The 23,595-nt window shown below is 43.1% G+C and overlaps 1 protein-coding gene across 4 annotated transcripts in view; it reads left to right on the top strand.

The window, feature by feature from the left end:
- The window catches only part of sptbn1 (spectrin, beta, non-erythrocytic 1), a 50,134-nt gene that overhangs the window by 2,605 nt on the left and 23,934 nt on the right, over positions 1–23,595 (top strand). The window contains exons 1-17 of one of the 4 annotated variants that reach the window (XM_078793868.1): positions 2,604–3,114; positions 13,898–14,049; positions 16,045–16,218; positions 16,850–16,941; positions 17,025–17,105; positions 18,203–18,318; positions 18,399–18,511; positions 18,573–18,760; positions 18,835–18,952; positions 19,030–19,188; positions 19,259–19,354; positions 19,442–19,648; positions 20,747–20,900; positions 20,961–21,112; positions 21,198–21,416; positions 22,365–22,445; positions 23,354–23,560. In XM_078793868.1, coding sequence (XP_078649994.1) covers positions 2,880–3,114; positions 13,898–14,049; positions 16,045–16,218; positions 16,850–16,941; positions 17,025–17,105; positions 18,203–18,318; positions 18,399–18,511; positions 18,573–18,760; positions 18,835–18,952; positions 19,030–19,188; positions 19,259–19,354; positions 19,442–19,648; positions 20,747–20,900; positions 20,961–21,112; positions 21,198–21,416; positions 22,365–22,445; positions 23,354–23,560 — 2,544 coding nt within the window. In that variant the 5' untranslated portion in view covers positions 2,604–2,879. Of the gene's footprint in view, positions 1–2,603; positions 3,115–13,897; positions 14,050–16,044; positions 16,219–16,849; positions 16,942–17,024; positions 17,106–18,202; positions 18,319–18,398; positions 18,512–18,572; positions 18,761–18,834; positions 18,953–19,029; positions 19,189–19,258; positions 19,355–19,441; positions 19,649–20,746; positions 21,113–21,197; positions 21,417–22,364; positions 22,446–23,353; positions 23,561–23,595 lie in introns of those variants that run through there. The other 3 variants (XM_058065146.2, XM_058065148.2, XM_058065147.2) reach the window with 3 other exon arrangements.

The following is a 23,595-nucleotide window of genomic DNA, read 5'->3' as shown; positions in this document are numbered from 1 at the left end:
ATGAATGAATGTTATTATATGCTAGTTATTGCTAAAGCTTGTCTTTGTGTGCCCCTGAGGTCATATCAAGGACATCCTCATCTTGGTCTTAAACAAAGTAAAGTCCAGATCCGGCCTCCGAAAAGCCACCATCAGGGTCCACAGATGCAGGCTTCCTGTGTGGGGGTCCAGATGGAGGAATGCTGGGAATGTTGTTGTGTTGTGTTTGTGTGTGACCAAAGTGTGTGGCAGACAGGAAGTGGTCATGAGAGGTCTTGAGTGGAGGACCGTGGCGTGTTTTAGCCTGGGCAGGAAGTCTGTGATCGTCACCCCTCGGGGTCTGATGTGTTGTTCTTGTCGGTGTTGTAACCTCCGAGGAATGTCTTTCTTTGTGTGTTGGGGGCGGGGCAGGCGGTCAGCATGTTGGTGTGAAATTCACCACCGCAGTTTGACTGCAGAGGTGTGGGTCATGTTGGGATGGAAAGGAGGTCACAGCTGGAAGGCTGTTAGCCATCTGAGGAGCTGAGTGGGGGTTTTTTTGGGTTGTGCGCACTCCGATGTCTATTTACCTTGTGGGCGTGGCTTTCACGTAATAAGGGTTGGTTCTACCAGCGGGAGTGGGACTCAATCTGGGTGTACTGGGAGACCGACCGGGTGCGCTTGTTTCGTCGACGTGGTTGCCCCCCTGAGGGGCCCGAGCCACGAGGAAGCCACATGCCGACAGGAGAAGCAGCGTGACGCTCGATGTGCCGCTTGGGGCGTAGCATTCTTCAACTTTCTCCTTCTCTCTGACCTCTGACCTTTGACCTGATGCAACCGCAAGACTCTTTTGCTCCGAGCGGGCATCTCTCCTCCAGCTAATCATAATGCTGGATCTTGAAAACAACACATGGAAGATGTCATTCAGCATTAGCTGCTAACATTAGCGTCAAAAAAGGTTGAGTACGTTTTTAGCAGTCACACCCTTGGTCTTTTCCGATTTATGGGCTACTCTTAGATCAGGGGTCTCAAACTCAATTTACTTGGGGGCCACTGGAGCTAGGGTCCGGGTGAAACTGGGTCACATCAGGTTTTCCAAAAACCTGTAGCCTCCAAGTTATTTCCTTTTAAACTTAAATAGCCAAAAACTTACCACTTCCACACGGATAGGGAGGATAACTATTAACAGTTATTTAACCTTTAACATGAACATTAATCAAACGTAATCATTTTTTCTGGGTACATGATACCATACAGCATCCATATCAACTAACATTAAACTTTCATATCAAGGCGGGGGCCTCAAACTAGTGTCCTGCGGGCCACATTTGGCCCGCGGGCCGTGTGTTTGAGACCCCTGTCTAGGATGATGCAAAGCGGCATAGTAGATGGATGGATGCAAAGGGTTTGCACATTTTTCTCCACCCTAACGCCCGATCCCAAAGTTGTATTTATACATCTTTTATGTTTTTTTTTTTACTTAAGAATATTTTCAAATTTTTACCAAACCCGATTTTCTAAAAATGTAATTTTTTACTATTTTTTAATTGTTCCCATAATTATTTGGCTTTTTTTTCAGAAAGCGGAACAGGTGCGTTGCATTACGTGCAATCACTGCTGCCTCTTTTTATCTGTTTGTATATCTTTAGAATTCACACAAAAGAGAAAGATCATCATATGTCACATCATGAATGTGGATGATATGGACAAGACCCCCCCCCAAATGGCACTTTTCCTTTAAAGGGTTCTTTAGATTGGAACTCGCAGCCTGCTAACTCGAGCTAGGAGCGGTTAGCACGTGCTTGCTACCCAGGGGGACACATGATGAATGTCACAGGCTACAAAAAAACGTGCTAAAGCGCCAAAATAGGAGTTGAGCCCGTCACTGAGGCGTGAAGGTGGGCCACCCGTGAACTTTACCCCCGTCAGATCTGTCAATCATCTACCAGCTCAACGCCTTCTTGGGGGGGGGCTTGCTGGCGTTAATCATCTCAAAGGTGATTGAAGACTTGACCTTGAGGTCAGATCTTGATTCCATTGAAATATCAAGGCGGTCGGCGACGGTCAAACAGGAAGCGGTGGCGCGCTCGGACAGGAAGAAGATGCACGCAAGGAGGCTAATCTTGGAGGTCAGACACCGTAGGATGTTTGGACCTCTGCATGCGGGAGGAAGCCTCCGCCCTGTTTCCTCTTTTCGCTGCGCTCACTCGGACGCTCTGTGAGGCCGTGGCGGGATGACTTTGATCACGCTCGGGAACTCCTTCACGACGAGAAAACAGACCTCCACTAAAAAAAACAACCCATCAATATATCACGTATAAATGGCCTCCAAGGGAAGTACTTTTATTTTGAAAAATCTAATATTTCCAGCACTTTATCCTACAGAATGGACTCTCTTTCTGTGTGAGACTTTCTCTCGCAATCTCGCAGCCACTCCCTCTTATGCTAATGAGGCAGTGACATCACCCCCGAGACAGGGCTGCGATTGGCTGTCGGATGGAGCAGCGGCCCCCGCTGCCTGCCCCTCCCCCACCCCCTCTGGCTGCAGTGAAGGTGTTTTCAGTGTGTGAGCGTCACGCTGGAGGACAAACGCTTTCCTCGCTTCTCTGCTTGCTTTTCCTTTCTGGTCCCGCCCGCTCAGGCCGTGCGTTGAGTGGGCTTTGTTGAGTGACAGATAGCGTGGCGGCGGGCTCCTGCACACATGGATGCTCGCGGAGCAAACGGCAGCGCCGTGCCGCCGTACGCCGGCTGAGTCCTCGATTCCGCTTCCAAGCTGCTTGACTTCCCACGGATTGTTCCTCCTGAAACGGACCGATTCGATCCGGATTAGAATCTCATCCTGGTGGAGTCTGAACTTTTGAAGAAACATCTTGTTGGCGCCTCCATGCCTCGGAGGACGAGTCTCCTCTAGAACTTTGATTATGGAGCTTCACAGCGCTACAGGAACTCTTCCCGGTCCGCTTTCACCCAGCCACCTCTCCCCGACTTTGGACTATGCTGGCTCGCTGTCCCCTTCTTCTTCTGGGGCACCGGGTCCTTCTCACGGCGCCGCTCGCGGCCACAGCCCCGTCCGAGGGTCCAGCCCGGGTCCCGGTTTCTCGGGCCAGGCGGCGTTCAACTACAACCAGCTGGAAGGACGCTTCAAGCAGCTTCAAGGTACATCTGGGAAAAGTATTAGAATTTGGGAAAGATAACAAAGGAAACAGGGCGGCACGGTGGTCGAGTGGTTAGCATGCAGATCACAGCTAGGAGGACCAGGGTTCGATTCCACCCTCGGCCATCTCTGTGTGGAGTTTGCATGTTCTCCGGGTACTCCGGTTTTTTCCCATGCTAGGTTAATTGGCGAATGTGAGTGTGAATGGTTGTTTGTCTATATGTGCCCTGTGATTGGCTGGCCACCAGTCCAGTGTGTACCCCGCCTCTCGCCTGAAGACAGCTGGGATAGGCTCCAGCACCCCCAGCGACCCTCGTGAGGATAAGCGGTAGAAAATGAATGAATGAATGAGTTCTCCTCCTATTTTGTGTGGAAGTGGTAACTTTTTGGCTTCTTATTTTGTCTTTCCCCACCCTCGGCCATCTCCGTGTGGAGTTTGCATGTTCTCCCTGTGCATGTGTGGGTTTTCTCCGGGTACTCCGGTTTCCTCCCACTTTCCAAAAAACATGCTAGGTTAATTAGCGACTCCAAATTGTCCATAGGTCTGAATGTGAGTGTGAATGGTTGTTTGTCTATATGTGCCCTGTGATTGGCTGGCCACCAGTCCAGGGTGTACCCCGCCTCTCACCCGAAGACTGCTGGGATAGGCTCCAGCACCCCCGCGACCCTCGTGAGGATAAGCGGTAGAAAATGAATGAATTAACAAAGGAAACATTGAACGGGAATTTAGGGGGAAGATGGGAACGTTTTGGAAAAATACAAGGAAATTTGGGGAAGAAATATTAAAGGGAATTTAGGAAAAAATAAAAATGGAATTTGGGGAGAAGTAACTACCGGGAAGTCCTTAGACCTTACAAGACCTTACAAGAAGTCTTCAGGGATGAGTCAGATGGGAACGTGACCACTGATGGAATGTTCTGGTGTCGGTCCAAAGCTGCTTTTTTCAACGTGAAGTTCAAGTAAAAATAAGAAACACTATTGTAGAATTCTTCCGGAATCTTCTAGACTTGCGGTGGGAATGTTCTGTGAAAAAGTGTTGTCATCAGAATGAAAGCCAAAGAATGAAGGAGTCAGACTGCTGGCGTTCTTTTTGGATCTTCTCCGTATTTCTGTGTTCCTGGATGATGTAGAGCTCATGTAGCGATTATGTTGGAGGTGGAACTTGGATGTAAGTGTGGTGACGGACATCTTCTGTCAGGATGACGGCTAGCTTGTTTTGATCAGGAGGCTAATGGAGTTTCACGGTCGATCTGAAAGCGTCAGTCAGCGAGGTCATCCATCGGGTTCCCCGGAGGCTCTCGGACGATCTTCCGAGCAGGCCAACACCTCTGTGACGTCCTCTTTGTCAAATATTGAATCCCCCGAAGCCAACGTTTGTTAAAGTTCTTGCTCGTCCGCTTGTGTGACTTGAAGGCTTTGTGGGAAAATGTGGCCTGCCCGGATAATCATTTACTTTAACAGGAAGTCACATGCGAGGATGACGATGATGATGATGAGGAGGTGAAGCCCCCCTTCACCTCATCCAGAGTTTGGCCGCTGCTACAACAGAGGCGTCCAAACTTTTTCAACTCCATGCTACTAAAATGACATGATGTTTCCTCATAATATTACGTGTTTGTTCTCATGAAATTGAGACTTTTTTTCTTGTTTTTCCCGCTTTTCCCGCATCCTAATTTTCCAACTTTATTTGTTGTTTTATTTTTCAAGTATTTCAACTTTTTAAAAAAAATTTTTTCTTCATTTTCTCTTCATTTGTGGTCCTTTTTTAATTGAGTTGTGGACTCCCATAGAGCAGCTACACACAATAACCAGCACACAAAGCTTTCTACATCTTCCAGAATCTGCACCTGTTCAGCGGTATTTCTCTGGATTTCGTGTTTCCCGCGAAAACGGTCTAATTATGTATTATGCATAAAAAATTATGTATTTTTTCTTTAAAATTTTAACTTTATGCGACTAAAATGACAATATTTTTCCTCCTATTATGATTTTTTTTCTTAATATTTTGACTTCTCATAAAATCACAGTTTTTTAAAATTATTTTTCAACTATTTGAACTCTGTTGTATTTTTTTATTTTTTTTGCTGTAATGGTGACTTTATTCCCATAATATTTTGACTCCATTCTTTTAACATTCTAATTTGTTATGGAACCTAATTGTCCAAAATTACAACTTTTTCCATTTTATATTTTCCAAATATTTAAACCTTTTTTGAAACAATATATTGTTTTAATATTAAAACTTTATTTCCATAATATTTTGACTTTTTTCCACTTAATATTACTTTCGTTTTGTAAATTTTCTTCTCGTAATTATGACTAATTACAACTTTATTTCTTGTTTTGTTTGTTTTACATAAAATTAGGACTCTTTTTTTTATCTTTATGCCACTGAAGTGATATTATTATGTTATTCTTAAATTATTATTAAGTTGTTATGAAGTTATTCTTTACTGTTACACCACAACATTTTTTTATTTGTTATTTTTTAAATATTTTGGCTATATTTCTTGTAAAATTACTGCACATTCTTAAATTGTGAGTTTTCATGTTAAATTATATTTTTCAAATGTCCAGCGGACCAGTAAACACACAGCCATGTGCCACAAACGGCCACCGGCCGCACTTTAGGCACCCCTGGTGTAAGTTAAGGTGTTCATGTACACCGAATAAAGCAATAATTACAAAGAATAATTACTTAAAAACTGCCTTAATGACTCATTGATTGATTGGACGGGAGGATGTTATAACTCCGCCTCCTTCCTGTTGGCAGGAGTCACATAGACGCACAAAAACAAGAACATCATGACTCTGTTCTCCCCCCCTCGCTATGCTGCTGTCCCTACAGACAGCCAATCAGAACACACCTGACTGCTCAGGGAGTCCCCAGGCTGTTGATGGGGTGGGGGGGAGAGGGCGGGGGGGGGGGCGTGTCTAACGTGATCAGGACAGCTTGCGGCCTTGTCCTCACGGCCGCGTCTTCCTCCATCGTCTCCTCTTTCTTCTCCGCCTCTTCGCCCTCATCAATGTTTCATCCTCACCCTTTTTGTGGGATTAAAGGAGGGTGTCGTACCCCCCCCCAACCCTCCAGCCTTAAATTCTCTTTCACATATTTACACATACTCACATATACGTTATTCTTTTCTTCCAAAAGGTACCACGCTTGAAAAAGCAAATAGATAAATCTAAGATTACATTTGAGCAAAACATGCAAAAAGGAATCATCTATACTTTGCACTTCTTATTCTATCAAGCTAAAAATATATATATGCTAATGAATAAATCATGTCTCATTATTAGCTAAAAATATGCAAATGTTACCTATTTCTGCCTAAATTAATCATTTTCAAGCATAAAAAATGAACTGAACTTAGCTAAATTAACTGAACTAGAAATATTTTCGGTTATTATGTCTACTATATTGGGTAATACGAGTGTCAAGATGACTATAGGGGTGTTATTTCATGTCTACAAGGCTCAAATAATGTTTAGAGGTTGGTAAACAGGTTTTCTATTTCTTATGCCGTATTTTGTCTACTGCATTGGGCACTAGGATTGTAAAGGGACTATAGGGGTGTTATATCACGTCTAGAGGGCTTTAATAACGTGAAAAAACATTTAGAAGGTCGTAAACAGATGCCTAAAATTCCATATTTTCTACTTTTTCTATGTCTTATTTTCGGTTATTATGTCTACTATATTGGGTAATAAGAGTATCAAGATGACTATAGGGGTGTTATTTCATGTCTACAATGCTCAAATAATGTTAAACCCAGAGTGTAAAGGTACTATTGGGGTGTTATATCACTTCTATAGGGCTTTAATAATGTGAAAAAACATTTAGAAGGTCGTAAACAGATTTTTTATGCCTAAAATTCCATATTTTCTATGACTATATGTACTATGTTGAGTAATAGGAGTGTAAAGAAGTAAACCAATATTTAGAATGTTGTAAACACTTTTTCTATGTCTTATTTTTGGTTATTATGTCTACTATATTGGGTAATAAGAGTGTCAAGATGACTATAGGGGTGTTATTTCATGTCTACAAGGCTCAAATAACGTTAAACCCGTATTTAGAGGTTGGTAAACAGGTTTTCTATTTCTTATGCCTTATTTTGTCGACTGTAAAGGGACTATAGGGGTGTTATATCACTTCTATAGGGCTTTAATAATGTGAAAAAAACATTTAGAAGGTCGTAAACAGATTTTTTTTATGCCTAAAATTCCATATTTTCTATGACTATATGTACTATGTTGAGTAATAGGAGTGTAAAGAAGTAAACCAATATTTAGAATGTTGTAAACACATTTTCTATGTCTTATTTTTGGTTATTATGTCCACTATATTGGGTAATAAGAGTGTCAAGATGACTATAGGGGTGTTATTTCATGTCTACAAGGCTCAAATAACGTTAAACCCATATTTAGAGGTTGGTAAACAAGTTTTCTATTTCTTATGACTTATTATGTCTACTGCATTGGGCACGATGAGTGTAAAGGTACTATAGGGGTGTTATATCACTTCTATAGGGCTTTAATAATGTGAAAAAAACATTTAGAAGGTCGTAAACAGATTTTTTTATGCCTAAAATTCCATATTTTCTATGACTATATGTACTATGTTGAGTAATAGGAGTGTAAAGAAGTAAACCAATATCGAGAATGTTGTAAACACTTTCTATGTCTTAGTTTTGGTTATTATGTCTACTATATTGGGTAATAAGAGTGTCAAGATGACTATAGGGGTGTTATTTCATGTCTACAAGGCTCAAATAATGTTAAACCCGTATTTAGAGGTTGGTAAACAGGTTTTCTATTTCTTATGCCTTATTTTGTCGACTGTAAAGGGACTATAGGGGTGTTATATCACTTCTAGAGGGCTTTAATAATGTGAAAAAAACATTTAGAAGGTCGAAAACAGATTTTTTATGCCTAAAATTCCATATTTTCTATGACTATATGTACTATGTTGAGTAATAGGAGTGTAAAAAACTCAACCAATATTTAGAATGTTGTAAACACTTTTTCTATGTCTTATTTTCTGTTATCCTGTGTCTACTATATTGGGTAATAAGAGTGTCAAGATGACTATAGGGGTGTTATTTCATGTCTACAAGTCTCAAATAACGTTAAACCCATATTTAGAGGTTGGTAAACAGGTATTCTATTTCTTATGCCATATTTTGTCGACTGCATTGGGCACGACGAGTGTAAAAGGGACTATAGGGGTGTTATATCACTTCTAGAGGGCTTTAATAATGTGAAAAAACATTTAGGTCGTTTATGCCTAAAATTCCATATTTTTTTTAAATTCCATAAAGAAGTAAACCAATATTTAGAATGTTGTAAACACTTTTTCTCTTATTTTCTCTTATCATGTGTCTGCTATATTGGGCAATAGGAGTGTAAAGGTGACTATAGGGGTGTTACTTTATGTCTAGATGGCCAGTTTATTCTTCCATGGTGGTTTTGAACTAATACGTCACACAAGGACTTAGCTGGGGTCATGGTTCATAGGTTGGAGCGGTACTTGTGGTGTCCCGGTTTAGTGCCGTCCTCCAGAAAGACCAGCATGCTGGTCTCCGTCTCACATCCATGAAAACCCCTGAAAAACACGTCTGAAACGTTCCCAGCAGACATTCCCGCGTGTTAACTCGTTAAAGTCCATCCGCCGAGCGAGCGGGATGAAGAATGGCTCGATTGTTGGCAGCTAGGGACCAAGGTGACACGAGGAAGTGATGGAGGACGCCGTCTGGCTGAGGCCGAGTGCGTGTGCATGTGTGTTTGTGTGTGTGTGTGTGTGTGTGTGTGTGTGTGTGCGCTGCAGGATGAAAGAGTTCTTTGATGGAAGTCACCCACTGTGCACGCTCTCAGCAGCACAAAGGGGGCGGAGCATATGATCTGAGACTTAGAAAAACACCAGAAATGGAAAGTTTAAACACTTAAAAGATGCTTTGTTGTGGGGGTTCCTGTCATAGTGGGAAAGTTAGAAGTTGTAAAAGGACAAAAAAAAAAAGCTGATGCAGGTAACGATTTGGGGTGTACCATAATTATTGGCTGACGTGACGGAATTAAGACGTTACACTGATAAGCGCTTAAATAAAACGCTGCAGTGAGGCATATAGAGAAGAAAAACAGAGCACGCAAAAAACTTTTGAAAAGTGCAAAATGTTCGCCAGAGACCTCCATGGTGTCATGCAGGCTGCTCCGAACGTGTGCCCGAATACAGTGCACCTTGCTGGGCCACAGCAGTTTGCTACTCCCCTCTGTACTCTGGTTCTCCTGATAGTAGTGTAGCACTAATGTCATGATATTTAATTCGAACTAATCAACAGGTATAGTTGGTCAAATCCAAATCTGTTCCAGCACATCTTAGCGCGGAGACCTCACAGCTAGGAGACCAGGGTTCAATTCCACCCTCGGCCATCTCTGTGTGGAGTTTGCATGTTCTCCCCGTGCATGCATGGGTTTTCTCCGGGTACTCCGGTTTCCTCCCACATTCCAAAAACATGCTAGGTTAATTAGCGACTCCAAATTGTCCATAGGTATGAATGTGAGTGTGAATGGTTGTTTGTCTATATGTGCCCTGTGATTGGCTGGCCACCAGTCCAGTGTGTACCCCGCCTCTCGCCCGAAGACAGCTGGGATAGGCTCCAGCACCCCCGCGACCCTCGTGAGGAAAAAGCGGTAGAAAATGAATGAATGAATGAGTTCTCCTCCTATTTTGTGTGGAAGTGGTAACTTTTTGGCTTCTTATTTTGTCTCTCCCCATCCTCGGCCATCTCTGTGTGGAGTTCGCATGTTCTCCCCGTGCATGCGTGGGTTTTCTTTGGGTACTCCGGTTTCCTCCCACATTCCAAAAACATGCTAGGTTAATTAGCGACTCCAAATTGTCCATAGGTATGAATGTGAGTGTGAATGGTTGTTTGTCTATATGTGCTCTGTGATTGGCTGGCCACCAGTCCAGGGTGTACCCCGCCTCTCGCCCCAAGACAGCTGGGATAGGCTCCAGCACCCCCCGCAACCCTCGTGAGGAAAAAGCGGTAGAAAATGAATGAATGAATAGTCACAAAAGTTCCACTCTTCAACCTGATTGGCTGCTCCTGCTACATGTGACATGTCCATGTCACACATGAGTGATGTATGACAACCTGACACTTACACTGAAGCCTGTGGTTGCCATGGAGGCGTGACAACACGCCACACACGCGCACCGATATCTGTTTAGTGGAGCAGGCCAACAGGAGTACTTTAATGAGACCAGGTCATGTGATGAAGATGGTGGTGGATGGTCCAGATGTGGGTCAGCTGTAGACCTCATTGACACGCATTTGTCCCTCACGACCTGATGACACTCACACGCTTTGTCTTCTCACGGCTGAGGAATGTCAAGCGCACACACACACACACACACGCCATCTACAGGGTTGTGTGTGTGTGTGTTATCTTGCTATGAGTCTGGCCTACACACACACACACACACACACGCAAGACTCACTTCCTTTCTATGTGATGACGTTGCTGTGTGTGGTTTCTATAGCAACGGCAGGCGTCCATCCATCATGTGGACTTTAGCAGCCAACATGTCGCAAGCAAGCAGGGCGAGACTTGGAACTCCCGCGTCTCTCGTGGGACACCAGGAATGTTGGAATGCTGGATACTGGAAGTGTGTATTTTGACATGACCGCATGATTGTGTGTGTGTGCGTGTGTGTGTGTTTGGATAGTGTCATGTGATCCAGCGCGAGCGGCTGTGAGTTGGAAACATGCAACAGACATGGGAGGGCGAAAACACAGCCGCCTCTGTCTTAGTGGATCCAGATGTTGGTCCTTCTGGTCGTGGAGACCGGTTCTACTCCTCCGCAGTCTAAGTTATGGCCGACTCGGAATGGTTGACTTGGTTGGTTGTCGCTGCCATGACCTTCATGGATGAAAGATGCTGATTGACGGAGCTGGGGGCGGAGCCTCAGGCCCAAAACATTGGCTATACAGTGTGTTTGTGTGTGTGTGTGTCCTATCAGGACGTGGACGTCCCATGATGGAGCACAATTGTCCTCTGTTTGTATGAGTCTGATTGCTTCCCACCTCATGATGTTCTCACTGAACATTGCTCTTGTGTGTGTGTGTGTGTGAGAGAGTGTGTGTGAGAGAGTGTGTGTGAGAGAGAGAGAGAGCGTGAGAGAAGAGATAAAAATGGTCATTGATTCTGCTATTTATTTTCTGTCCCCATGGAGACAAAAAAAGACCACACCCATGTCTGGTTTGTGTGTTTCTTCGCTTTAAGGTCACGTCCAAACTGTGTGTGTGTGTGTGTGTGTGTGTGTGTGTGTGTGTGTGTGTGTGTGTGTGTGTGTGTGAATTATTGACCCACCCTCCTGATCTCTGGCACACAAACACACACAATCAATACACCACTGTCTCCTCTTGCTCTTACTGAAACACACACTGATGCTTTCTGTGAGTTCAGCAGTAACTCAAGACGTTGACATTGACTTCTGCTTAGCTCTGCGTGTGTGTGTGCGTGTGTGTGTTAATAAATAGTGCGCTAGCAGCTAGACTGCCGCTACGTGTGTTTAAAAATTAGGGATACACGATAATTCTTGGACCCTATTTTTGTGTTAGGGTCGGCACCGACACATTTTCATTCATTCATTTTCTACCGCTTTTTCCAGTGTCGCGGGGGTGCTGGAGCCTATCCCAGCAGTCTTCGGGCGAGAGGCGGGGTACACCTTGGACTGGTGGCCAGCCAATCACAGGGCACATATAGACAAACAACCATTCACACTCACATTCATACCTATGGACAATTTGGAGTGGCCAATTAACCTAGCATGTTTTTGGAATGTGGGAGGAAACCGGAGTACCCGGAGAAAACCCAAGCATGCACGGAGAGAACATGCAAACTCCACACAGAGATGGCCGAGGGTGGAATTGAACCCTGGTGTCCTCGCTGTGAGGTCTGCACGCTAACCACTCGACCACCGTGCCGCCCCGTTTTACATTTTAATGCATAAAAAGAATCACATAACATTTGTTTATTGCGGTTTTGAGTGTACGGTGTACTGCGTTTTGCACACCTATGCACTTAATAAAGTAGGCATAAGTGCACAAGTTCACCGACTGAGACCTTGAACAATTGAATATATTGTTTCTTTTTCACGATATGAAATTGTTTATTAATAAGTCAGGAGTGTGCCATGTCTGTGTTGTCTTCACAAGCTCCCACAGGATGACATTTGACCTTTGGCATGAACAGGAAAAAGGACACAATCAGGCCAGATAAGACTTAAACATCCTCTACACGTACCTTGATAACACGTTTTTTTGTTTTTATGTTGGATTTTTTTCTGCGACGCACACACACACATGTACATATGTACGCACACATACTGGTACATGACATACGTATGTTTAGCATACACCAGTAAGTAACTGTGTTGCATGCTGCAGGTGTTGATGTGCTGAGTGTGTGTGTGCGTACGTGTGAATATTTCCCAACTTTTCTGACTCAGGAAGCCCCGCCCTCGCCTAACAATGAGCTCAATCAGAGAGGAAATGCGAACAGAGATGATAAGTGACAGTTTGGGTTGGCTGATATGGACCATATACAGTATGTCAGGATATTTTGGTATATATAAAGCAATATAAAATGCAAAGTATTGGAAAAAAAGCTACAAAGCTTTAAGCCAGGGGTCTCAAACACGCGGCCCCGCAGGCCAAATGTGGCCCGCAGGACACTAGTTTGAGCCCCCCCGCCTTGATATGAAAGTGTAATGTTAGTGCGGCCCGCGCAAATTTGATATGGATGCTGTATGGTATCATGTACCCAGAAAAAATTATTACGTTTGATTAATGTTCATGTTAAAGGTTAAATTACTGTTAATAGTTATCCTCCCTATCCGTGTGGAAGTGGTAAGTTTTTGGCTATTTAAGTTTAAAGGATGAAGGCTACCGTTTAGGTCGCTAGCTCTCTAGTTTGTGAGTTAGCATGTGTCTCAAGACCCTGCAGTTGTGCAATATGTTCTAAATAAAAAGAGTATAAATGTGACTATAGTCGTGTTTTGTCATGTCTACAGGGCTCTAATAATGCTTTGTTCATTTTAATCTGGAAAAAATAATTTGTCTACCCACCAACTATATGTGGTTTTTTAATTTTTAATTATTTGCTGTTTTATTATTATTATTATTGAATTTATTTATTACTGATTGATTTTCTCTATTCTTGATTTGTTTATTTATTTTTCATCTTATTTTGTGTAGAAAAATAAAAAGTAAGATATTTGAGAACAGTGGAATGTTTTATCAGAGCTTTTCTTGTAGAAAATTGGAACCAATTGTTTTTTAATAAATGTGGGGGTTTTTTTGGGAAAACCTGATGCGGCCCAGTCTCACCCAGACCCGAGCTCCAGTGGCCCCCAAGTAAATTGAGTTTGAGACCCCTGCTCTCAAATAGTATTTATTAGTAAGAAAGTGTGTGCTACTAAATGTTCAACCAACTTTAATGCATGTGCTTGTCATGAAGAAGATGTAGTCACCCATGCAATTCCAACCGCTCACACTCTTGTTGTGTTTATGCAGACGTGGGTTAAACTGAACTCTTATTTTGAAGGCCAGTCACAGAAGTGTGTTCCATGTGTGTGTGTCTGCACGTCTTTATCAGAAATTGTAAAACGTTCCTTACATTAAAGCCGTAAAAAAACAACATAGTGAAAAGGTCCACTGAGTCAATACTTCCTTACACCAACGTTCCTTCTACTCCTCTTTTTTTGTTGGTGTTGTCCAGACGAGCGAGAGGCCGTGCAGAAGAAGACCTTCACCAAATGGGTCAACTCGCATCTCTCCAGAGTCTCCTGTCGGATCACCGACCTCTACATGGACCTGAGGGACGGCCGCATGCTCATCAAGCTGCTGGAGGTCCTGTCAGGAGAAAGACTGGTGGGTCGGAAGCTCCTCACATTGTTGCTTCTCATGATGATAGGACCATCTTAAGTGTTTACTTGGAATGTTACGTTATGTTACGTATTGTTACGTTATGTTACGTATTGTTTCTTTGTTTGCGTACGATTTTTTCATTCATTCATTCATTTTCTACCGCTTTTTCCTCACGAGGGTCGCTCGTTTCTCTTGCTACTAGTCAGTACTCATCGTAAACAATCAATACTCATCATAAACAATCAATACTCCTCGTAAACAATCAATACTCATCAAAAACGGTCAATAATGGTAGTAAATGGTGAAAGAATGAGGAGTAATTTAAACAGGACTTATTGGATTATGGATTGCCTTGATACACAGTGGTAGGATGCAGGGTGAGGAAGCATGGCCGTCTGCCGTGTCGTCACCATGGCAACACTAGCAGCACAATCAGACGCTATTTGTAGAACGACAAGCCAAACTTCTTTCATTTTTCTTTCTTTCTCTTCTTGCTTTTCCGCCCCCTTCTTGCACATCCTGCCTTTTCACCAGGCTGTCACCGAGGGAGGGGGGGGCACACATTGACAATATCTGTCCCATCCTTCAGTGTTACCGTGGTGATGTCAGTGAGGACGGCAGGGGTCACCAAATATTTTTGTATTGACACGGTGGGACAGTGGAGGGTTCAGACTTGTAATGTCTACCAGGTGTGTCCAGCCCTTTTAAAGCAGCTTTGTCATATTACTTTGTCATATTACCCATAAAGCCCTCTATTAGTATCAGCCTTGCTCTTTTCTCCTCCATTTTTGACCCCACAAAGGGGGGGGGGGCAGTTACAGCCCAGTCTAATTTGTCACAAATGACACCTTTATTTTTTATGGCAGAAATATATTTTTTCATTATTAATATTGCAACTTTGTTGCTAAAACTGTTGTTTTTCATCCATAATATCAGGAGTATATTCTTGCAAAAATTGTGACTTTTTTTCTTGATAGAATGTGACTTTCTCTCTCAATAGTTTGAATTTATTCTCATAAAATTACAACTTTCTTTCTTATAGTTTTCCAACTATTTCAACTTTCTTCTTGTACGTTCTCTTCTCATAATTTGGATTTTTTTTACTCTAATATTTTTCTTTTTCTTTAATATGTTATTAAAATTCTGTTATTTTTCCTTCATGATATCATGAGTTTATGGTGACAAAAAAATCGTAATATTTAGACTTTATTTTGATAAAATATGGCTTTTTTTCCCTCACATTCTTCTCTTACGCTTTCTTTAATTTTTCAGCTATTTCAACTTTCTTTTTGTACACTTTATTCTCATAATTATGACATTATTCCCCTAATATTTTTATTTTATTCTCATGACATTTTATTTTATTCTCATTTTTCCACTACATAATTTTCCAAAAATACAACTTTATTTGTTGACTTTTTTCTTGTCAGACTGTGATTTTCTTTCATGGTAATTTAATTTTATTCTTGTAAAATGACACCTTTCTTCCTTTTATACAGTTTCTTTCCTAACTATTTCAATTTCTTGTACATTTTTGTTCTCTGAATTATGACTTTTTATATGATTCTCCTAACATTATAGTGTAATTTTATTTCCCCACAACCTAATTTTTCAAAATTGACAGCTTTATTTGTTGTTGTTGTTGTTTTTTAATAATATTAATATTGTAATATATTAATATAATACTAATATTATAATATTAATATATATAATATTAATATATATAATATTAATATATTAATGTAATATTAATATATTAATATTAAATTATAAACTAAAAAAATAAATATTTTTATTTACTAGAGCAATATTATGCTCCTAAAGTGACATTATTTTTTACAGCATTTTGTCTAATTTTCCAAAAATTAAAATATATATTTTATATATAAATATAAATATTTTAATATTACTATTACTGTACTTATTTTTCTTCAATAAGATCATGATCTCGTGATCCGTCCGGTGGAGAGGTGTTACGATGACGTGTGTGTGTTGCAGCCCAAACCCACCAAAGGCCGCATGAGGATCCACTGTCTGGAGAACGTGGACAAGGCCCTGCAGTTCCTGAAGGAGCAGAAGGTCCACCTGGAGAACATGGGCTCCCACGACATCGTGGATGGGAATCACCGCCTCACCCTGGGCCTCATCTGGACCATCATCCTCCGCTTCCAGGTAAGACCGCCTTTTCAATTGTAGCCAATCAGCATAAAGGCCACTTGATGTGGTGAAAATCTAGCAGTCACCACATGTGTGCCCCCTTGTGGCTGTGAGCAGTGTTGCATGACGGTCATGCAGTCAACAATCGTTACACTGAAAGTGTTTTTTTTTTTTTAAATGAAGAAGACGTATTTGCATAGGACAACAGTAGTCATCTTTTCACAAATGTGTCGCTTTTCCTCGTCAGCGGCGATGAGCGTCTCTCGCGCATCTTTGCCCGCCTCCGTGAGGGAACGTTGGGGAAATGAGTGGAAAGGATTTAACGTTTCTAAGCTGCCGGGATTAATAAAAACTCTTTTAGTGCTTTAAATCCTGGCAGAGGAGGAAGAGGAGGAGGAGGGTGGAATGTAGACTAGCGAGGATTGTCAGCATCATGCGGGATGATGAGCGTGCATGTGAGCGTGCACGTGAATTGGACGTTGGTGTCGATGATCTTAGTCGAGTTGTGAATGTGTCGCTGTTTACTGATGAAGGTAAGAGGAGCTCCAAGAGTTCTTCGGCTTGTCTTGGTCCACGTAGAAACGACATGGCCTCGTCGTCGGCCATGTTGTCCACCAGCGCTGACGTGTGTGCGTGTGTGTCTCAGATCCAGGACATCAGCGTGGAGACGGAGGACAACAAGGAGAAGAAGTCTGCTAAGGATGCGCTGCTGCTCTGGTGTCAGATGAAGACTGCCGGGTGAGTCTCTGACGACGTTGTCTGCGGACTGTGTGAGGTTGTTTTTTGCCTTTGACCGGGCGCCATCTTGTCTTACTGTCCAGATATCCAAACGTCAACATCCACAACTTCTCCACGAGCTGGAGGGACGGCATGGCCTTCAATGCGCTCATCCACAAACACAGGTGAGAGAGGACGGGCCACCTTCACGCTGTCCTCCAAGAAAGCCACACACATTTCATTCTTTATTATTGGCCTGCATTCAGACTGTAAGCCAGCCTTTTATTATGGGCCTGCATGCGGAGCGTGGCCATTCTATTATGCGCCTGCTTACGACACAGAGCCCATTCCATTATGGGCCTGCATGCGGAGCGTGGCCAATCTATTATGGGCCTGCTTACGAAACAGAGCCCATTCCATTGTGGGCCTGCATGCGGAGCGTGGCCATTCTATTATGGGCCTGCTTACGAAACAGAGCCCATTCCATTATGGGCCTGCATGCAATGCGTAGCCATCCTATTATGGAACTGCATAGGACATGTCGCTAATGCTATTATGGGCCTCCATGCAGAGTTTAGACATCTGGGCCTCCATGTAATGCGTAGCCATCATATTATGGGCCTGAATGTAATGTGTTGCCCTATTATCGTGGGCCTGCATGGAAAAAGTTTAGCCCACAATGTTATGGGCCTTCATCGCAGAGAGCACAGCTATCCTAATATGGGAGTGGCATGCAGCACTTAAGTCATTTTATCATTATGGGCCTGCAAGTGATGTGGAGCCGATCCTTTTATGGGACTGCATGTAGAGTATAGCCATCCAAGAGTGGGTCTGCAGGTGATGTGTAACCTGTCTCATTATGGGCCTGCAAGTGATGTGGAGCCGATCCTTTCATGGGCCTGCATGTAGAGCCGAGCCATCCAAGTATGGGCATGCAGGTGATGTTTAGCCCATCCTAATGTGGGCCTGCATGTAGAGCCTAGCCATCTAAGTATGGGCCTTCACGTGATGTGTCGCCCATCCTATTGTGGGCCTGCATGTCGAGCTTAGCCATCCAAGTATGGGCCTGCAGGTGATGTGTCGCCCATCCTATTGTGGGCCTGCGTGTAGAGTATAGCCATCCAAGTATGGGCCTGCAGGTGATGTGTAGCCCGTCCCATTATGGGCCTGCATGTGATGTGTAGCCCATCCTATTATGGGCCTGCATTTGCAACGCCGGCCAGAGGTTAGCAGAAGGTGGCAGGCCCGTTCCAAATTCGAATGTTAACGCTTCCTTTGTCAGACCGGACCTGATCGACTTTGACAAGCTGAAGAAGTCCAACGCTCACTACAACCTGCAGAATGCCTTCAACCTGGCCGAGCAACATCTGGGCCTCACCAAGCTGCTCGACCCCGAGGGTGAGTTAGCATGTGGCTAATGCTAGCGGCGGCGTCTGGAAGAAATGTTCCTCATTTTTTGTCTCCTCCATCTCGAACAGACATCAGCGTGGACCACCCTGACGAGAAGTCCATCATCACCTACGTGGTCACCTACTACCACTACTTCTCCAAGATGAAGGCTCTGAAGGTGGAGGGCAAGCGAATCGGAAAGGTAAAGGAACTTTGAAACTCCGTCATCTTTTGATGATAACGCCACTGCCGGGGTCCTTCAGGTTCTGGACAACGCCATCGAGACAGAGAAGATGATCGAGAAGTACGAGTCTCTGGCGTCGGACCTGCTGGAGTGGATCGAGCAGACCATCATCATCCTCAACAACAGGAAGTTTGCCAACTCTCTGGTGGGCGTCCAGCAGCAGCTGCAAGCGTTCAACACCTACAGAACCGTGGAGAAGCCGCCCAAGTCTGTACTGACCCACAAGAACCTGGCACGCACATGCTAACGTGCTAACATGCTAACTGTGCACGTGTGTGTAGGTTCACAGAGAAGGGCAACCTGGAGGTTCTCCTCTTCACCATTCAGAGTAAGATGAGAGCCAACAACCAGAAGGTCTACACTCCTCGAGAGGGAAAACTCATCTCTGACATCAACAAGGTAGCCACGCCCCCAGGAACAAACGACGCAGATGTCCCTCAGTGACTGATTATGTACCGGGGGTGCGTTTGTTTCAGGCGTGGGAGCGCCTGGAGAAGGCGGAGCACGAGCGGGAGCTGGCGCTGAGAACGGAGCTGATTCGCCAGGAGAAACTGGAGCAGCTGGCCCGACGTTTTGATCGCAAGGCCGCCATGAGGGAGACGTGGCTGAGCGAGAACCAGCGTCTGGTCTCCCAGGTAACGTCCCCGCCGTCGCTGCGACCGCGCTCGCCCGACTCAGATGTTTGACTTACGTTCCCTCCTCCAGGACAACTTCGGCTTCGACCTCCAGGCCGTGGAGGCGGCCACCAAGAAGCACGAGGCCATAGAGACGGACATCGCCGCCTACGAGGAGCGGGTCCAGGTGCGTCTTCGATAGATTGGATGGATGCTGGTCCGGTTCCGGATCTGAACGTTGTTCTTTTGGTTGTCCTTGTGGGGCGGCACGCAGGCTGTGGTGTCCGTGGCGAGGGAGCTGGAGGCGGAGAATTACCACGACATCAAACGCATCACGGCGAGAAAGGACAACGTGATCAGACTGTGGGAGTACCTGCTGGAGCTTCTGAAGGCCCGCAGGCTGAGGCTGGAGCAGAACCTGGGCCTGCAGAGGGTCTTCCAGGAGATGCTCTACATCATGGACTGGATGGACGAGATGAAGGTGGGCGGGGTCTTCTCCTATCACTTTTTTTTGTTGTTTTGCTTTATTTAGCATTACAGCTTAACAAAACTGTCTGTATTTAAAATAGTTCAACTTTATGCTACTATCATCCCGTTGGTCCTGATGATATTTTATTCTCCTAAAAAAAATTCTGAGTTTTTTTTTTAACCTTTTTGTAATATTTTCACTTTATTCTCGTAAAATCACAGCTGTTTTTATTTATTCTATTTGTTTATTATTATTATTATTATTTATTTTTAACAACTTTCTTTTTGTAAATTTCTTCTCGTATTTATGACTTTATTCCTATAATATTTTGACTTTATTCTAATCACATTATAACTTTTTCCGCACCCCATTGTCCTACCTTCTTGTAATATTTTCACTTTATTCTTGTAAAATCACAGCTGTTTTTATTTTTTATTTATTTATTTATTTATTATTTATTTTATTATTATGTTATTTATTTTTAACAACTTTCTTCTTGTAAATTTCTTCTTTTATTTATGACTTTAGTCCTATAATATTTTGACTTTATTCTAATCACGTTATAACTTTTTCCGCACCCCATTGTCCAAAAATGACAAATGTATTTGTTGTATCATATTTGTTGTTTTATTTGTTATAATATTAGAGCATTGAAAAAATAAGGTATTTCTTTAATATTTCAATTTAATGGGACTACTACTTCCCTTGCAATATTACAATAAAAAAACATGATTTTTCTTATAATATTACATGTTTATTTTGGTAAAATTGCAATCTTTTAATATTTTGACTTTATTCCCATAAAATCACAGCTTTTTTTTTTCTGCAGTTGTAATTTGCGTTTTTTATTTTTAAATTCTTCTTTTAAATTTTTTTTAATGTTTTGCTTTTTTTTCCCAACTTGATTTTCCAAAAATTGTAGCTTTTTATTTTCTTTAATATTTCAACTGTACGCCACTAAAATTACATAATTTTCCCTCAATACTACATCATTATTGTCATAAAATTATTATGTTTTTTAAACTTAAAAAAAAACCTTTATTCTTGCCAAACTACTGCTGGTTTTGTGTTTGTTTTGACCTTTGACCTGGTGGCGGTCTCTTGGCGCAGATGCTGCTGCTGTCGCAGGATTACGGGAAGCACCTGCTGGGCGTGGAAGACCTGCTGCAGAAACACGCTCTGGTGGAGGCCGACATCGCCATCCAGGCTGACAGGGTCCGGAACGTCAACGCCAACGCTCAGAAGTTTGCCGCGGACACAGACGGTGAGACGGGAACGACTCGTGTGCTCGCGTACGAAGAAGCTCATTCCTCTTCCTCCTCAGGCTACAAACCCTGCGACCCGCAGATCATCCGAGACCGGGTGGCCCACCTGGAGTTCTGCTACCAGGAGCTCAGCCAGTTGGCGGCCGAGCGGCGAGCTCGCTTGGAGGAGTCACGCCGCCTCTGGAAGTTCTTCTGGGAGATGGCCGAAGAGGTTCGTTTTCATGCCGCGTGACCGTGACGCAGGAAGTTGTTCAGCCAAAGTCGGTAATCCGGGCCTTGCCGTGTCTTCTTCTTAGGAGGGTTGGATCAGGGAGAAGGAGCAGATCCTGTCTTCGGAGGATTACGGGAAGGATCTGACGGGCGCCCTGCGGCTGCTGAGTCAGCACAAGGCTTTCGAGGACGAGATGACGGGGCGGGCTGCCCACTTGCAGCAGACCATCAAGCAAGGAGACGAGCTGGTGGCCAACAACCACTTTGGAGCCGACAAAATTAAAGAACGCATCCTGGACATCCAGGTAGCTCCACAACCTTCACATCCTTGGTGTCAGCATGTCCTACACCATCTCAATGATGAGCTATAAATAGAGTTAGAATGTTTGATCCCGGTAGTTTCAAATCAGAAGGTTCGTGTATTTGGAAGTTAGCCCTGAAAGATGTTTGGGATGGCTCAGAATGCTCGATTTCACTGAGTTTTTTATAACACTGGATCACTGTGACATCACAGCAAGCCAGGCTTCGTTATATGGGCATACAAGCTGCGACCACCAAAATTGCCGAGGCTGAACTATAATTTTCCTACATCATGCAATGGATGTATTATATGCATTTAAAAACTTGGCAAAATGCTAACATGCTAACAGTTAGCATGCTAGCATCAACATTGTGAGACTGTGCCTTAGTTTTCCTGTGATTGGCTGGCCACCAGTCCAGGGTGTACTCCGCCTCTCGCCCAAAGAGAGCTGGGATAGGCTCCAGCACCCCCATGAACCTTGTGAGGAAAAAGCAGTAGAGAATGAATGAATGAATAATATTAATATGAGGCTGCACGGTGTTTGAGTGGTTAGCAGGCAGGACTCACAGCTGGAAGACCCGAGTTCAATTCCACCAATTGCATGTTCTCCCCGTGCATGTGTGGGCTTTCTCCGGGTACTGCGTTTTTTTCGCACATTCCAAAAACATGCTAGGTTAATTAGTGACTCCAAATTGTCCATAGGTATGAATGTGAGTGTGAATGGTTGTTTGTCTATATGTGCCCTGTGATTGGCTGGCTGGCCACCAGTCGAGGGTGTACCCCACCTCTTGCCCTCATGAATGACTTACAAAAGACTGTTTTAGTAGTGTCTATTCTCGTTTGTGCCTTAAGTTAATGTGATGAAATTACAATGCTGGACGGGGACCTGAATGCACCAGGGCAGCCCCCCAAGTTTGAGACCTTGTCAACCTGTTTATTGTCTGTGTTGCAGGATCAGTGGGCGGCTTTGGAGCGTCTCTCTGCCGTACGTAAAACTGGCCTGCAGGAGGCGTGCAACCAGCACCAGTTCCAAGTGAGCAGCCTGCTTTTCCTATGTTTTTTTTTTTTTTTTTTGATTTCCACCGATTTCATTATTATGAATTTATGGTCGTCAGATTTTGACTTTGTTGTCAAATCGTTCTTGCGTTTTTTTGTTTTTTTGACAATATTAACATTAAGATACGTTTTTGAACATTCTGACTTTATTGCCATGATAGAACTTCTTCCCCAAATGACATCTAATTTTCATTTAATTACAACTTCTTCTTTTTTTTATTCATTTTTATTTTTAAAGGACATATTTTGTCTTTAATATTTCACCTGTATAAAATTAAAATTACATTTTTTTTTCTGACAAATTGCGGCTTTTCTCTTGAGAATATGACTTTTTCTGGTAAACTACAGTTGCTCTTCTTTTTTCATATTTATAGATATATATTCTATTTATTTATTTTTTTTATTATATTTTTCAACTATATCAACTTCTTGTATATGTTTATTTATTATGGAATCTGTATTTTCTTATTTTTTTCACTTTAATCTCATAACATTAGAAGTAATCAATCTTAATTTAATTCGTCTTAATTTATAAATTATTTTTATAAATGATATCAATACATTTTATAAAGTAAATGATGACTTTGATGGTGTAACAAATTTTCCAAAATGACAACTTTAATGTTACAACTTTAAAAAAGCATGTTTTTTTTTATTTTTAATAATTATTATTATCATATAATAATAATAATAAATATATAATAATATATATAACTCTATACTGTCTAAAATGAAATAATTTCCTGATAAGATTAGGAATTTTTTCTTTTCCTTCCGGTTAGAGTAGGACTTTTTTCATATTTCATCAGCCCATTGGGGTCCTTCAGGCACGTCATGAGCCCACCTCATCACATTTGAATGCTATGAAACGTGGTGTCCGTGCAGGCCGACGCTGACGACATCGACACGTGGATGCTGGACGTGCTGCGCATCGTCTCCAGCGTTGACGTGGGCCATGACGAGTTCTCCACGCAGGCTCTGGTGAAGAAACACAAAGACGTGGCCGAGGAGATCGGCAGCTACCGTCCCGTCATCGACGCCCTGCACGAGCAGTCGCGCACGTTGACGCCCGAGAAGGCCGACTCCCAGGAGGTGAGACGCCGCCGCCAGTTTTGCCCGTGAACTCG

Source organism: Doryrhamphus excisus, linkage group LG10 (assembly GCF_037039965.1).
Source record: "Doryrhamphus excisus strain RoL-2023G ecotype Guam linkage group LG10, RoL_Dexc_Guam_v1.1, whole genome shotgun sequence".
NCBI lineage: Eukaryota > Metazoa > Chordata > Actinopteri > Syngnathiformes > Syngnathidae > Doryrhamphus > Doryrhamphus excisus.
Note: the sequence above shows the minus strand (reverse complement) of the source record. Positions and strands in the feature narration are given on the sequence as shown.